Genomic DNA, 17603 nt, shown 5'->3' on the forward strand with positions numbered 1-17603 from the left:
ACTGCTGAATTATTACAATTGTGTTTTCACTATCAGACAAGGAATTAAAACCGAGTGAGAACAAGGGAATCCGATAGGAACAAAAAGACGATTTGTAAGGTCTAGAAAGGGTTTCCGAGAAAGCAAGGCTAAGGAGAAAAATGAGGCTGTATTTAAGCAAACAAAGAACGAAGGAACAGACAAGCAGCCTCAGCTGAAGGAAGAACTACGAGGAGATATTTTCGATATGCAGCAGGGAAAGACACAGCAGAAGTCATCTGGTGACAGCTTGACTTTAACAGGAAAAGGAGAGAAAGATTATCTGAACGTTATGAACCTTGCCAACAGGTTGATATTATCCACACCAGGGAGTGGAGGGGGAGTGCAAGAAGAGAGAGAATATGAAGAGAGTCGTTTTCAGTATATTTGATTTAATGAGCCAAAATACCCAGAAGGGGAAAGGCCCGTGCTACAGAAAACAAGCATTTCACCACAGAAAGAATTACTCTCCAATCCTCCCAACGCGCCTGCTTTTTTTGAGGGAGAAGAATAAAATCAGCTGCCATTTCTCCCATTCTTTAACCTAAGTGTTTAAACCTTGAGTTTTTAACATCCTGTCTGTTCCAGGGGACCAGCAACAACCATACAGGCAAAATCCAGACTCCCTGTTTCACCTTCCCATAGAAAAGGCACTAATCTCTTCTTTCGTTACAGGTCATTTCAGGAGAATTAATATATATTACTAAATCATTCCTGACCTATACAGAAACCTCAGTCTAAGCAAATACAACAAAAAAGTGAAAATACAGTACTTCCTCACCAATTATTCATTTTGGCTCTATCTTAAGCCAATTAATTCTGCCAAATGATTCCTTCTCAGTTGCCTCCTGTATTAGATCTGTGTCAGTGTGCTGAAGATGCCGGGACAGGAGAGAGCATCTCAAGGTGCGAGAAGACTAAGCCTCATGAGGTGCCTAAAGCCCTTTCAAGACGAAAGAGTACACGAAGTTCCTGCAAGCAGAAAGCACCCGGTAACTCACAGGAGCCACTTTCCACCTCATGGGATCAAACCGATGATTTGCAGTTTGGAGATCTAAGCTGTGCTGCATTGTATTATTGATTTTCCAGTTGCCTTTTATTATTACTACAGCTCCACCCCCACTGTTCAGCCAGTGTCCAAACACGTGTGACAATAAAGAATGTAAAAATTTTTATTCAAAGCTGTAACAAAAATGAAAGGTGGGTAAAAGTGAAAAGATTATACTTATATTTTAAATCAGTAACTATCCTTTTAGCTTGTCCCTGTTAACTGGCTAACTTTGTCTAAGGATACCTGCATTTTTTGTATTTTTTCCTCCACACTGCAGCACCAGGCCTCACCAATATATTGAAATACTTATCATCTACGCTGTTTGTATTTCCTGAAACACATGTTCATCTTCAACCCTGGATCAGGCAAGTCCTTAAGCACACACGTAAGTTCCCCCGACTTTGTCTACTAGCAATCAAAACATGAATTACAATGCCAATTGCAATACCCAGGAAATACACAGTTAAAATCAAAATGCAAGAGCATCATCTCTAGGATAGAGAATTTTCAGATTTTGTTCATTAATCAGACAACATGGAGTGTGGGAAAAAACCTAATTCAACATCATTAATAAGCTTTATCCAACACAAAAGCAGTCCAGCTGCAGTTAGTATATAGTGGATAAAAACCTGCATAAGCCAACTTTGTAAGTATTTTAATTTAAGAGTAACAAGAAAGAACAACAGAGTTTGTGAATTGGTAGCGATATGTAAGTATTACACACAGATATGTGCCTTTCCCCTACCAGAGATATAGAAACCAGTGTTAAGCAAATAATGAGCTTCACAAACGCTTACCAAAAATCCATCAAGACAATTAATTTCTTAATTTGTAAACGAGAACTCCCAACACCCTTCTAACTTTCTAGTAGCACTTTCTACTTCGTTTCCTTTTCAGCCCTGGAAGGAGCTAAGAGCACATCCCTAAGTGCTATTAAAAAGAAAACACGTTACTGCAAATTTAATCAAACACATGAAATGACAACAGAGGTAGCTTTAACCCATAGGCCTAGCTTAATTAGAGAGACGTCTCATCTGCAGCTCTCACCAAGAGTACCTGTTGTAACTACAATTAGAGGCTCAAGCGTGAAGTTAGGAATACAAGCCCTAGTATGCGGTTTCTAAGATGTGTCAACAGAGCACGGCACAGAATCCATCCTAACTTGCATCCCCTTCCTTATCTCGTCTTACTATTTTGAACCGTTACAGCATTATCCCAGCAGCTCAAGGCGCTTGCTGGTTACAGTTCTGACATCGCTTACAGGATAAATATAAATTCACTAAATCTCCTGCCTGCTGTCTACATAATCCCTTAACCTTTCCCTTTCCGCAGCTATGGTTCTCTGCCTTCTTCTCATCTCAGGCCTCTCTGCTCTTTTCAGTTCTCATGCTGCCTTCCCTTTCCCACTTCTTTTTCCAAATTGTCCACATTCAGCATATCTTCACAGTGAGATTCACGGCCACTGCCCTTTTACCTTCCAGTCTGCTTCAGCATGTTGTTTTTGTTTTCTACACTTTATTGAGGGATGGGAATTTTAAAGAGAGTTCTTTGGTTAACAGATTTCCATTAGATTTAGCATCTGCCTGCAAGATACAGACCAAGCAGAAAATATTAAGCAAGAAGGCAAGTTTCCAGTCATCAATGTGCTACAAAAAGAACCAGACAGGACAGTGTATGTCACATTTGAAAGGGGAAAAAAAAAAAGTCAAGCTAGTAAATTATTAGCCAACCTACAGGCAGCAGTATTCAAATTGCACAGAAACTGCTTCTGAATTAAGATTAAAAAGACAAAAGGCCATCTTACACTATTGGACCATCAGTGGCAGAATGAAATGAGCTTTCTCAGATTTTGTCACCCTCATTTTTACTTATGCAAAAGAAAGTAAAAGGTCTAAGAAAAGACCACAAGTAAACCAAAGCTTTGCTCTGCTTGTTTTCTTCCTGATTTGTAAAGCAATTTTTAAAACTTGCTCCTTGCTCAGAAGCTGGACACACACAGAAATTCAAGTTTGTTCTTTTCAACTACAATCAAATAATCATTTAGATACATATAAAAAAAAAAAATTAGTAATGTAGCCAGGCGATATTTGAGGGGATATCTATACAGGTTTTTGTTTGTGAAAGCTTATACAAAGCAAAACCTGTGTCATCATAAAGGCCCCATTACTACACAATTTTACATATGGGCTGAGGCACAAGAAGATCCAGTCATACAGCATTTCTACAAGTAAACACACAGACACCAAAGTTCACTACCACTGCCAATAATAAGCTCCAGCTGAGAGAAAAGCCTTGTTCATGCCAACCTTATCTGCAGTTTTGCACAGCTGGATGTGAACAGCTCAAGGAGTAAAGTAAAACTTTCATTAATTTAAAAATTAAGTAATACATTAAATGTAGCATTTTTCTAGAGTGAGCTTCTAATTTTGTATTAACCCAAATAGAGAAATAAATTTAGAGTTATAATGGTTACTAATACACACTTACTCATATTTTTAAAAAACTAAGGGAACAGCAGCATGCTCGAGAATCACTTCAGTTAAATGAGGTATACTGAAGCCCATGCCTTATCTAAAGCGTGCCAGTGGCACCACTGAACCCAAGGTGTACCTACATCTTTAATAACAAACAGTCTACCATAACAGGACCTTGGCAGTTAACTTTACTCACAATCGAAATAAGCACAAGTAATCTCACAGAATAAGCCAGGGGAAAAAAAAAAAATCCTTACTATTTCAGATGTTCAGGCTATTGTTACTAAAAGGTTAATTAGATGCTTGAGGTTTTTGCATGAAGCCCTGCAAAAACAGGAGTAAAGTGCTCGTTATGTCAATGACTCAGAAAATAAGTATCTCATTAGTACCTCCAGAAAGGAGGTCTTCCTGCTGCTCCAGACACATTTCCAATAGTTCTGAAGACCTATTTCCCCCACTGCCCTCTTTCAAGCCTTGGTTTGTGCTTTATCAGGCAGCCTGCACAAGCAGGTCACCTCTCTCTCTTGCACATGGAAATGGACAGTGGCCACTGGCCCTTCGGACTGTTTTTCATAACCTCTCCGTTTTAGCTGTGCCGCTACAACCTCATCCTACTGCTGCTGTAAGACTGCTCGACATACAGGTCCCAGAGAGGCTTCACAAACAAACAGAAAACATGTGAAAATAAATATCATAACAAGAATTAGTTAAGCATCGCCGGGCCCCAGCGCTTTCCTGTGTCTGTCACTACTTCAGCTAATTTGCCGTCACAAAGTCTCTCAGACGAGGAGGACGACACACTGAATTCCGACCTTTGAGCTGCAAACCTAGCCTTGAGCCACTTGGTGACCTACATGGCAGCTGCACAGCTCAATAACTAGTTGGCTGGAGCCTGCAAATGCATGATTCATCTCTGATTCTCCCCACACCACCCCATATGCTGCCACTAGACTGTTTGCTATAAAATGTAATTTCCAAAAGCAGGCTATATTAGCCTGTTGGCTTGCTGAAACACTGCTTTGAAGGAACTTTAACAGTAAAAAGAAAAATTTATTTTATTTTCCTACCTAAACACTATGAAATTTACACAGGGAGAAAAAAAATACACATATATATGCAGCGCCTAAATACATTTGCTCCCACTTACTTTTCCTAACACTACCTCCCAATGTTTTAGCCGGGTAACACACAATTCTGGTCGCACATTTTGTAGGGTCAAAGATCTACAGTGCATCCGCAAAGATTTTAATTAGCGGACAGCTCTGCACTGAAGTGGTACTGGGGCCCTCTGATACCAGCCCACGTGTGCAAGTCAACTGCTGGAAAGATATTCTTGAAAAAGTAGGGTCTGGCAAAACTTAGTGCACTAAAATGCAGCAAATCATCAGCTACATACATCACCATCCAGACTAGCTGCATATCTCCCCTCCTTTCCCCCTGAAAATGCACAGCTAGAATTTCAGTCATCACCGTTCCTTACTGCATCCCGTGTCCTTACGGACTCTGTTGGCATTTCTCAGTGTTGCAGAATTAGGCTTTCTTATCCTCTTAATGACCAAAACACAGCTGTCCAACATGTTCCAGCCGGCACAACCCTGGCATCTCTGCTGTCAACCCAGCAGCACATCATCTGGGCTATTTTGTCCTGCTGACTATGCATCGATATGCATATATACAAGTAACTCACAACTTTTTTTTTTTCCCATTCAAAAATAAAACTGTAGCATTGTGAAAATTCCTACCAAGTTTTGTCCACGTTATGAAGTCCAAATACAGATCTGATCAAGAGGTTAAAGACAAAAAGTTGAGTGGTTTGGGATTTGTTAAGCCTAGTGTCTTAACAGCTACGCACATAGAAGAGGACAAATAAATTATACAGCTAAATTATATCTCCCCTGTATATACAGTGATAGGTAAGAGGTAGCTAGCTATAGATAGGATTAAGCAGTTTGAAGCGTGTGGCACAGGAAAGAGTGAAAGCTAAGTCAGAACTATGAAATGTCATCATTAATTGCATGTTTCTGCTGAAGCGACCAAGAGTGAAGTGGTTCCTCATACTAGGATCTGCATTTACAGGTTTAGAATTTCAGTACCCAAAAATTCTAGGGGAAAAAAAAAAAACAGGAGCCATTCCCACCTTCCAAATATTTTTGGTCAGTGTGCGGACTCAGGGAAACAAGTTCTAGAGGATTTTATAATAGAATACAATTTTCAGGATTACCCTTAGAACTGTAATAGTTAAAACATTTTCAACTGTGGCATAAAACACTTTTCCCCTGCATGCATTACATGTGGAATGTCCCACAATGACACAATACGATTCAACTGGTTCTGAGCTCACTACCTCACCTTGCACAATGTAACACCTCAAGTAATGACTGTATTTTTCTACCCTGTGGGCATTGAAGGGCACACTCTTAGCACGTGTAAATCTTTTGAGTGCTATAAGTCTACAGAGCTGTAATGACACCATCTCGGATTCTGACTTTAAATTCATCATTGTTTAAAGAGACTAATTTTTAAAGATGCCAAATAAGTTATGGCAAAGCTTGCGTTAAGCTGTGAGAAAAGACTCTGAAGGCCATTCTGCTTCTTACCTGCTAAAGCTATGATCTCATAACCACGCAACAAGAGCACTACAATGATACAGGTACAAGATGTTTCAGTGATTTCCTGTTACTTCCAGGCTACATGCTGTTTGAGGGCAACTAGTACACAAGTACTGGGTGGGCGAGGAGTGGCTGGAGAGCAGCCCTGCAGGAAGGGGTGTGGGGGTGCTGGTTGACAGCAGGCTCCATGTGAGCCAGCAGTGTGCCCTGGCAGCCAGGAGGGCAAACCGCACCCTGGGGTGCATCCAACACAGCGTTACCAGCCGGTCAGAAGAGGTGATTATCCCGCTGTATTTAGCCTTGGAGCGGTCTCACCTTGAATACTGTGTGCAGTTCTGGGCCCCACCATTGAAGAAGGATGTGAAGGTCCTTGAATGCATCCCGAGGAGGGCAACAAAGCTGGTGGAAGGGCTGGAAGGCATGTCCTGTGAGGAGCGGCTGAGGACCCTGGGCTTGTCTCGTTTGGAGAGAAGGAGGCTGAGGGGCGACCTCATTGCTCTGTACAGCTTCCTGAGGAGGGGAGGTGGAGAGGGAGCTGCTGATCTCTTCTCCCTGGGATCCGGCAGCAGGATGTGTGGGAATGGTTCAAAGCTGCGCCAGGGGAGGTTCAGACTTGAGGTTAAGAAGCATTTCTTTACTGAGAGGGTGGTCAGACACTGGAACAGGCTTCCTAGAGAGGTGGTGGATGCCCCAAGCCGGTCAGTGTTTAAGAAGCATTTGGACAATGCCCTTAATACCTTGCTTTAACTTTTGGTCAGCCCTGAAGTGGCCAGGCAGTTGGACGAGATGATCATTGTAGGTCCCTTCCAACTGAAACATTTTATTCTATTCTAGTATTAAATGGCTCATTTGGAACTAATAAAAAACATAATTTGGTCCACGGAAAAAATGCAGCTTTTATCTCATGGCACTTGATTTTTTCAGCCATAGCTGGTCTTTGTACAAGACCAGTAACCCGACTTAAAGCTGCGGATATTTCATATCACCAGAGACAGAAAGACCAACTGTGAGTGACAACCAACTTCCTAAAAGACCATTCACATCTTCCGATCTGGATGCCAAGCTCATCTCAGTGATTCTGTGAATGCCATGGAAAGTTCAAACAGAGTAACTTCATTTCTAACGCTTGCAGTTTAAGAATCTATAAGACTTCCATACGCATCAGAGTTTGGGTCTTGTTAGGACACCTAAAATACCCCTGCTTGCGCACACTACAAACATTGCTGCTCCACCAGAAATTCACGGACTCCGCACTCTTCGCCTCCTTATCCTTATTACTTGAAGGAATAAAAAGGGACTAAGTAGTTAGGACGAGAGACTATAGCAAAGTTGCTTTCTTCCCAGCTGCACAGATACTATCACTGACAACCCTCCCGTAAGTTATCTTTTGCCCGAAATTAAGAGGAAGGGGGAGCAGCACTTCATGGTGAACTCTGCCCGCTATCTCAGTAACAGCGTTTCCTGGCACCGCACGCCGCGGGCCTTGCTCCCAAGGCAGGGCTTTCCCGGCGCCGGAGGGCAGGTCCTTCCTCCCGCACACCACCTCCGCAGCACCAAGTGCCCAGCCGGGCGATCCGTCGCCGCGCCGCGGGACGGGGCAGGCGCCGCCGGGGTCTCCCTCCTCGCCCGGGCCACCGCTCCCCCGGGGCGCCGCAGCCCAGCGGGCTGCTCCTGCCCGCGGCGGTGCCGGGCCGGGGGGGGCCGCAGCACGGCGGACCCCGCGGCTCCAGCCGCGGCCGGGCGGGCTCCGTGCCGCGCTGTGCAACGCCGTGGCGCAGCGCCGGGAGGCGGCGGAGGAGCCGCGGCTGCCCGCGCCGCAGGTGCGCGGAGCCCCGCGCAGGGGAATGGGGCGTGCGGGAGCTCCCGCCGCGGCCGCGCCGAGCCGCCGCCCGGGCCCTGCGACCGGCTCCGCGCCGGCGAGCCGCCGCCGGCGTCCCGGCCCGGCTCCGCGCCCCGGGCCGGGGTGCCGCTCGCCGCCCGCCGAGCCGCCCCGCCGCCGCCCCTCTCTCTCCCCGCCGGCACCTGGATGTGGCAGGAGATCTCGGAGTCGTCCAGCAGCCGCACGGTGCATTTCATCTCCGGGCTCAGCGACCTGATGCTGGAGCTCCGGAACCGGATCATCCCGGCAGCCCGCCCGCCGCCGCCGCCGCCGCCGCCGCCCCGCAGGCAGCCGCAGGGGGCCAGCCTGCAGCGGCGCCCGGCCGACCGCGGCACGGCACGGCACGGCGCGGCGGCGGCGCCGCCCCTCAGCCCCGCGGCGCCCCGCCGCCGCCCGCCATCCGCCCGCCCGCCGCGGCTGGGGCCGCCGCTGCGTCAGGCTGCGCTCCGCTCGCCGGCCTCGGCACCCTCCTGCGCCCGCCCCCGGCCCGGCCCGGCCCGGCGCACCGCGGCGCGACCCGCGGGGGCACCTCCCCGCCCTCACCTGCTCCCCCCGCCCCACCGACCCGAGCTGGGCTCCCTGCGGGGCTCCGCGCCGTCGGGCTGGGGAAAAAAAGGCATCCCGGGGGGGAAATGGTCGGCGGGCGTCTTTGCCTTCCCCGCCACAGGCGTGCTTCGCCTGGTTTTGAGGGCACCTGAGCGACTGGTACTCGCGTGGGAGTGCCCGGTGCCCCACAAAGGGGGACATCCCCTCAGCTGCCGGCGGGGAGTGAAGTCCCCACGCTGCTTGCCCGCCCGTAGCGTGGGTCTCCGGGGTATCCCAACCCAGCCCGACGCAGAAGGAGGACTCTGTGAAATAATATATGTGTCTGTGTTTTGTTATCTATATAACAAAATTTACCATAGAGGGTGGGTGCGCTGCAAGGAAACAGAAGAAAACATAATGCAACTTCATGTAAGGGTGCGAGTCTTGGAAACTTGTTTCCTCGGGGAAAACGAATGGTCCATTATGGAGGAGCAGTCTCATCCCATTGGTTGTGTAAGTTGGAAAGAAAATACAGCACCCAGTGCCTTCACTGTTCTGATCTCCACCACAAAAGGCTATATACATTCGTGCAAAACCTTGCAGGAAGCAAGCACTGAAGTTGATCAGCCTTGGAACAGGGATCAGCACTGTGTTGAAAAAGGAGAACTTACTTTTTCAGTGTGAAATGAAAAACAGCCAGTGCGAAATGGGATGTGACTGGAAGTCTACAAAGAGAAAAAAAATCCTGACAGCTGCATACAAGGTGTATTTCAGTCATTTTGCCTATTTGTCCTTGATGTCCCCTAAACTTCCATATTTTGAAAATACTTCTGTGTGAATGTAATGTTCTTTTGAAAATCCAATGGAAAAGCCAAAGCGCCGCTACCCTGAAAACGCTTCCTTTGGCTTTCTGCTGGACTGCTAACAGCAGGAAATACAGATAACCACAAACAAATGAGAAGTATATAATCCTCACTGCCATCAGCTAATAAATATGCAAAGCCCTTTAATGTGGAACATAAAAGAAAAACTGCGAGTATATGCTTCTTGTAAATGATAAATGCTTCCTATTGCGCAGTGAATAGTGAAGCAAACCAGTCAGTACTTAAAACAGATTATTCAGCTCAATAGCCACAGTCAACCCACAAAGTATGGAAGAAGGTCCTCATCAGCTGAGATACCAGTTGTGGACACCCACTCATTAATAATAAAGACTTTTTGTCCTACAGTCCTGCAGCATGGGAGCCCAGTAGAGGCAGGATTTCAGCCCACATGTAGATTGACTCTCGGGCGACACAGATTTTCCTGCCTACAGTAGCGAAAGAACCTTTACTCCCTAAGCCGGATATTTTCTCTTTCCCTTCAGTCTCTGCAGCACGCCCTTCTCCATCCAGAAGGGGAACTAGAAGAGGGAGCTGAGCCGATGATGAAGCTTCAGGGAACAGGTTGAAGTCTACCACTGCCAGAGGGTTTTTTGCTTTACTCTCAGGACCACGTGGAGAGGGATGAGCTTCCCAGGAGTTCTCAGAGTTACAGACACAGTGATGACTGCAGCATGAAGTTCACATCTCCAAACTGCCTGTTACACAGCAAGTGTGAACTGGTGTGTATGACAGCAGCACAGCTGCAGGAGCACAGGGCACAACAGAATTTTACTCGCCTGGTTTAAAGACAGGTCACTCCTGTCTTTTTGACATTTCTGTGGTACCCTACACCATGTATAGAATCATAGAATTGTTTAGGTTGGCAAAGACCTTTAAGATCATCAAGTCCAACCGTAAACCTAACACCGCCAAGTCCACCACTAAACAATGTCCCTAAGCGCCACATCTACACGTCTTACAAATACCTCCAGGGATGGTGACTCAACCACTTCCCTGGGCAGCCTGTTCCAATGCTGGACAACTCTTTTGGTGAAGATATTTTTCCTAACATCCAATCTAAACCTCCCCTGGTGCAAACTGAGGCCGTTTCCTCTCATCCTGTCACTTGTTACCTGGGAGAAAAGACCGACCCCCACCTCTCTACAACCTCCTTTCAGGTAGTTGTAGAGAGCGATAAGGTCTCCCCTCAGCCTCCTTTTCTCCAGGCTAAACAACCCCAGTTCCCTCAGCCGCTCCTCATCAGACTTGTGCTCCAGACCCTTCACCAGCTTCGTTGCCCTTCTCTGGACACGCTCCAGCACCTCAATGTCTCTCTTGTAGTGAGGGGCCCAAAACTGAACACAGTATTCGAGGTGCGGCCTCACCAGTGCCGAGTACAGGGGCACGATCACTTCCCTAGTCCTGCTGGCCACGCTATTTTTGATACAAGCCAGGATGCCATTGGCCTTCTTGGCCACCTGGGCACACTGCTGGCTCATGTTCAGCCAGCTGGTGACCAGCACCCCCAGGTCCTTTTCCGCCAGGCAGCTTTCCAGCCACTCTTCCCCACGCCTGTAGCGTTGCATGGGGTTGTAGACTTGAGGTGCCTGAGATCTCTGTGAGACAAGTAACAGACTTCTATGTTTCAGTTACCACAGAAATACAGTCACTGCTAGCATAGAATACAGCGGCCGTCTAGCAGGAAGTTACCAAATAAATGAAATGATAAAAAAAAAAATACTCCACCCCATAGGGAAAAAAACAGGCAATCAAAGCAAACATTCTGCCCAGTCAGAACTGCAGGATGTAAATCCATCAAATGGACTTTGCATCAGAGGTTAGGACTGCCATCCCTTCCTTATTCAAAAAGCATTATAGGCCTTTTTTTTCCTACAGATAGGAGGCTCTTAAATGTCTCATACCATCACAAATTATACAGAAAACTCCACAAACATATTTCAACAGCCATGCTTGACTTAGTGCACCCCTTTTTGCCGTATCTTGGAGGCCAAACAATCCTTATGCAGCTAGCTTTTGGAAAGATCCCCCGAAAAGTCAGGTACTTCAGGAACAGGCATTAAATAGCATGGCCAGTATTAGAAAACACGAAGTGACATATAGGTAAATTCAATTCAGTTACCAGTAAATGCTGAGCTGATGGAGTATTAAAAAAAAAAAAAGTACACTGCTTGTACACCTGTCTACTTCTGACTCAGTGGAAGGTTATTGGCTACTGCTATTGCTGCCAAGACCACGGCACGTTGTGGAGAGGTCTACCCAAGCACTCACCTGGCTTCATACTGCAGAGCTTGGGAGTTCTGATGGGAGATCTCAATACCAGGTAATTATGGCTGCAAGAAGAGATGTTGGTGGGTAGGCACATGCTTGAAATGCATTTGAGATTCATCAGTCTCAGGACTGTCACCACTCAACGCAATAGCCGTGTTCTCATTCTCTGTTCATCTAACTGGTCACTGAATGAACTTGCTTTGGGCCTAGAACATCTGGATGGAGTAAGGCACAGTAGCCTATACTTCCTATTTACCTAGGAATTGCTGCCAGATATTAAGTTACATTCAGAGATAGCAGGGAGCACTAATGAGCTTGAGTAGTACTTTGATTTCTGGATGATTCTGCATGGAGCTGAATTACAGAATGTAATAGTCAAGGGTTTTCCCTTCAGTGACTGATCATCATAGCAACTTTACCTCTTTAATGTAACATTCATAATTTAAACAAGTATACACACACATATATATGTATATATATTTCCAAATACTCAATGATTAATCCATAAATGCAACTGTTGCAGCTGTAAACATGCCTGCCTTGGGTCAGACCTTGGTTTCCACCATGGGTAGAGCAGATACACAATTCACTGTCCCCACAGGGGTGCCCTGCACGACACACTAACCGCCCTCCCCTAGGCCCACACCTGCCCATTGCCTTGGGCCTCTCGTGAGGTTCTCACAGCCAGGCCATACAGCATGTACAGCAATTAGCTGTGGCTAAGACTCTCAGAGATCACGGTGCCATAAGCAAACAACAGTAACTTCTTTAAAATTAATGAAGTCTAGCACAGTTTAGATTTGACTCAGTTCCCTTCTACAATAGGGTTAGGATCTCCAACTCTAAAATATTTCAGCTGAAGACAGATGATCTGGACATTAGGCTTATCCAGAACATATCCTGAAGAGTGGAGGGTGGAGGTTGAGCTAGCAACAAACCAGTATTTCAGAAAGCAGTTTACTATAGTCAGGGAAGTGTGAGTTTTGCTCTCAAAGACACACGGTCCACAGGAAAGCTAGCTTCCTAGGTGTCCTAAAGGTCCCATTACACAGAAGAAGGTTTGGATGACTTCTGAAGGACCCAGTTCACCAGGCAAACAACTTGTTCATACAAAGGTTCCAAATTTTTGTGCATATACTTTGTTTTCTTCAACAGAATTGCCTTTGAGACACACACTGTATTTGTGTAAAATATATCCAGAAGCCAAGCTGAAATTAGCAATGAGCTAACTGAATAGAGCTGGCCATACCAGGCAGCATCAAAATATGAAAACAAACAAGCTCATCAATTGTTATGTATACAGAGAGACCCCACACCTACAGGAAGCTTTTTTTTTTTCAATCTTAAGTAAGCATTTGGAAGGGAAAAAAATCAATTTCACTTCATAGCAAAAAACAATTGTAAGGAAAAAGGGGGGTTTATGTCTTCAAATAAAAGGTCTCTCACATCTGAATATTACACCAGTAATTTGAAAACTATATAAAATATTAATGTATATTTCTATAATGCCTATTACTGTACTAACAAACACTAAGAGTATTTAAAGATACATAATTTACAAGGAAAAGATATTTAAATAGCAAAAGTTCTACTGATTGCAATGAGGGCAGAGTTGAGCGAGAAGCTGAAACTTCAGTTCACATACAGTTTCTACTTTTTTTTACGTTACAAAAAACATTACAAAAACATCACATACTTGTTGCATGAACAAGAAGGCAACAAGATCTGTAAATTATGACATTATCTGACAGCAGTACCAAAGTACTCAGGATTTTCATGTTTGTTCTTCAAAGGGAACTTCTATTGTGAGCCAAACAGGCTCTCACTCCAAATCCACTAAAAAATGCAGAGCTATCAGTGATATATTTGGCCATAATTACCCCAGCAAAAAGACCTAAAGTCCTATTGAAATCTGTAGGGAGGTATCACAGCTTGCATGGCACTGGTGGTCCTGCTGGCCTCCAAATTCCTTGGGTGTAGTTGGGAGGGCAGTCACAACCACGGCTGACAGGGGGAGCAGGGGCAAGTCAGAAGTATGCATTTTCTTCCACTGCTGAAGTTTAGCAATCTCTGCAAAAATTCAGAAGTAATTATGTGAAGAACATTACAATAATCCCTTCCAACGGAGAATGAATGGTTGAATTTGCAGTACAAACTTCTTAGCAAACTTCCTGCAGATGTCACCTGGAAGTTCAAATATCAATCAGCGTTTGTCCGAGTTAAACTGTATTGTACATTACACACTTGAAAGTTGCTTACTGGAGCAAACTTTACATTGATTTTATCCACACAAGACAACTACCATGAAGGCAAATGTCAACTCCCAGCCTTTGGTTCAGAGTGTACAAAGTCAGTGAGATGATTATCGTGGTTCACTGGGTCCTGGGACTTGCCAAGAGGTTTTTACCAGTAGGGATTGAAACATTTCTTTGGTACGCTCTTCTCTTTTCAGGGAACATATAGCCAGTCCTGTTTTTCTAATACTGTTGTCAGGAAGCCTACAGCAGGCAGTATACTCTCTCAGAGTTTAGCTTGCTGCCTCTCCAAGGAGTCTCTCTCCTCTGAGGACCATGTTTGTTCCCAAATACTTCTTTCACTACTGGTTCTCTCTAGTTGCTTTCACACAATCCATGCAGTAAGCTTCTGGGCTTGCTAACAGCCTCAGAGAAACCCTGCAGCTCACACCGCTGACAGACTAACAGGTTTTGCATGTGACACAACTGGTGGTTTCAGACGTCTACAGTTAATTCAGTACCTACAGGAACCTGGTTGTCTCTTGCTGAATGCAGGATGGCTGCCACATCCATGTATCTCCCCAGTCTGGGATGAATTAAAAAAACATTCCCGCACCAGTGACTTAGTAATCCAAATAAAGGTACTCTGCATCTCCTGATCAAGCTGAAAATCAGAGCTCTGGTCTCCTGACTGTGTTTGTGCATAGACGAAGGATATAGGAATGCAGATCTGCCCATCAAAGAAGTTAATTATTTAAGTAGGTATAGGTATATTTGCAGACGATGTTGGCAGGTGGAGAAAAGAGGTATTGCCTACGTATAGCTTAAACAGCTCCTGTTTTTAATAGTACTTGTCTAAATGAATGTTTACTAAGGCTCCAGTTCAAAATACAGTCTAATATTACACCAAATAGTCACACTTTTTCAAGTTTATCATTGCAGGGATGATAAAAACAAGAGTAAAAGTTGATCATTACTGTAACAATAACACTAGTCATAAAATATACAAAAACTACATTAGCATCAGTTACCAGGTGGCCAGTCCAGCAAACTTTTCAGAGCCAGGCTTTGAAGAGCTCTCAGCACCCCAAAAGCCTTCCTTACTGAGTGCACAGAGAAATAATCCGCACCACACACCTATTTGGTGTGTTCTTTTATACCGTTCTTGTTACCGGGTAGAATTTGGACGCTGATGGGCAGAACTCGCTTGCAGTAACGGCCTGTTTCCATGGCTGCTGCACATGCACTTTGAAACAGCTGAAAGTGCTTAGACCAGTTTTGGCTGTTTCTATAGTTCCTTTTCTTCTTTTGGGGTTATTCTGATTTTTAATACTTCCGTCATACAATTTGAATTTTACATCCTTTGTCTGCACTGGCAGTTGTCTAACTGCAAATGTGTTTAAAGCGCTTTTCCAACCAGGAATGATCCTTGAAGTTGGGGTCTGTGTGAGGAATCACATTTTACACCATGTCTAATTTGCATAAATCAAGGTGAAGTCCAGCAGATAAAACCTCTGCTTTGCACATGAGGTAAGTCAGGTTCCTAGTACATCTTGTGAACAAATTAAGTAGTACAGGAAAAACATGTATCATATACAACAGGTATTTCAAGTTTGTTAATCTTGCCAGCATCTTATCTCTATCCAGAGTCTGTTATTAAAGTAATTAGCATTGTGATTTTTAAATAGTAATATGCAACAATATTCAGATTCCCATACAGCTCTCATTATAGCTTCTGATTTTTGTCATTAATTCCTTTCCAAATTACTGTAAAGACTATTGCTCTTTATTGATCTGGCTGTTTTAATTATGTAAGAGCTAATAAGGACACGATTTAAAGCTGCAATTACCTTTGTTGCCGAACTTCCTTGCACATGAGAGGCTCTATGGCGTAAGAGCTAAGTACGCTTGAAAGTGATTGCAGAATGGAGGCTTGGCTACCCAGGGAAGAGATGTGGACTAAACAAATGCAAAAAAAATCAGAGACGCTAAGAAGGCACACTTCAAAAGCACTCATTAGTAACTGCTCAGTAATAGTAATCTTATGACTTACTTGTAGGAGCAGCATTTTAGGATCATGTATTTTCTCCTTGCCACTTCCCAAAGCCAGCAGGTGGCTACATCGTACTAAGGCTTTGAGTGCTTTCAAAATTAATGGTTCTACGTCAGTGGGTACTGTTGCTATTGTAAGTAATGTTGAAATGTCCAGTACGTAACTTTTACACCCTGGGTGTTAGGAGACAAATGCAAGATGAGAAGATAAAATAATAAACCTGTTGCAGAACCTGTACTTCCATTGGAGGCCAGAAGCTTTCAAAGTGACAAAGCGATCCTGGAGAAGCTACTTCTAGTGTCACGTAGACTGGAATAGAAACAGTATAGCTCTCCTGATGTCCTCTTTAGCTACTATGCCTGGCTTCTTTTTGAAGATACTAAAGAAAAGAGAATTGTCTTCCCATAACTCTGTGGTCTTCTTTATTTCCAGTCTGCCCCCGCCAGTAACACTGAAATCACTCCAGTTTACACGTGTCTGTGGCCTGCGAGCAGTAGCTGCGCACTCACCGTGAGCACTACGTCCGCCAGCAGCCTTCCACACCCAGGCAGGAAGATCCGTGTATTCTCCTGGCTCTGCTCGGAGCATCAGATGTAAGCCCTTGACTTTCACAGTCACTTTTGAATCATGTTGCAGCTCTAGTTGTTGCTCTGGACTGAAACCACTGCAATTTTCCCATTTTTTTACAGTCTCGACATGGCAGATAAATAAAATATTATTTTAAGACCTCAAGGTTTCAGACAGATTTTCATTTGTTGAGCACTTCTCAGCAGTCTTTATGTTAATGCATTGATTTTCCTCAAATCACATGGAGACTTTTTTATGTGGGAAAACAGACTTTGATTTCTTATATACAATTAAATTTGGTAAGATTCTTGTGCAAACCTGGAGTTGGTATCGAAAGATTTACTCTGGATTACACTGATGAAGTATAGCCCATAAAATGAAGGTGTTTTCAAAACCTAAGGAACAATCATGTAAAAAGACAACTAATCTTACAGTGCTTATCTACATTAATTTTCTTGAAAGTGAGTCAACTACCCATTGCATAAGCATATTATAGTATTTCTTTTGTTGTTGCTAGAAAAATAAAAAGGAATTAACAATAGCTTCTGTGTTTAGAATTATATGTATTTAACTTCTAGATCAATGTTTTCTTAGGCTTCTCTATACAGAAATTAGTGAGCTAGGACATGTACAGGTTATAGTAAGAAGTATTGCATTCTACTTTTACTTATAGCTAGGTTCAGTTAATTTTGTCATTCCTTCAGCTTCACAGTCAAGCTGAGAACATACTTACGTCACTTAGAAGCAACAAAGTAGAGTCACTCCCCTTCCTTCTTACCTGGGTTTTTTGTAGCGCAAACTGGAAAAATAAGAAAAGTTATTTACAACTCTCATTTTTTATTTCATGAACATAATTCCCTAAAGCTCTGCACTTCAGTATGAAAAAAATGGGATGAGGTAGCGTGTACAAATACTTAATTTGATTTTTAAAACCTATAACAGCTTTAGTTGGATTTACTGATCCCAAATGTCTGAAAGCTTGACAGATTCATCAAACTGATGATTTTTTTCCCAGTACTGGGAAATCCTGTTGCGTGCAAA

General features: G+C 44.2%; 1 protein-coding gene across 1 annotated transcript in view; it reads right to left on the minus strand.

Moving 5' to 3' along the window:
* Positions 1-8273, minus strand: part of FRMD3 (FERM domain containing 3) — a 144441-nt gene extending 136168 nt beyond the window's left edge. The window contains exon 1 of the mRNA XM_075526686.1: positions 8175-8273. Coding sequence (XP_075382801.1) covers positions 8175-8273 — 99 coding nt within the window. The remainder of the gene's footprint in view (positions 1-8174) is intronic.
* Positions 8274-17603: the final 9330 nt, after the last annotated feature.

This window comes from Mycteria americana, chromosome Z, assembly GCF_035582795.1.
Source record: "Mycteria americana isolate JAX WOST 10 ecotype Jacksonville Zoo and Gardens chromosome Z, USCA_MyAme_1.0, whole genome shotgun sequence".
NCBI lineage: Eukaryota > Metazoa > Chordata > Aves > Ciconiiformes > Ciconiidae > Mycteria > Mycteria americana.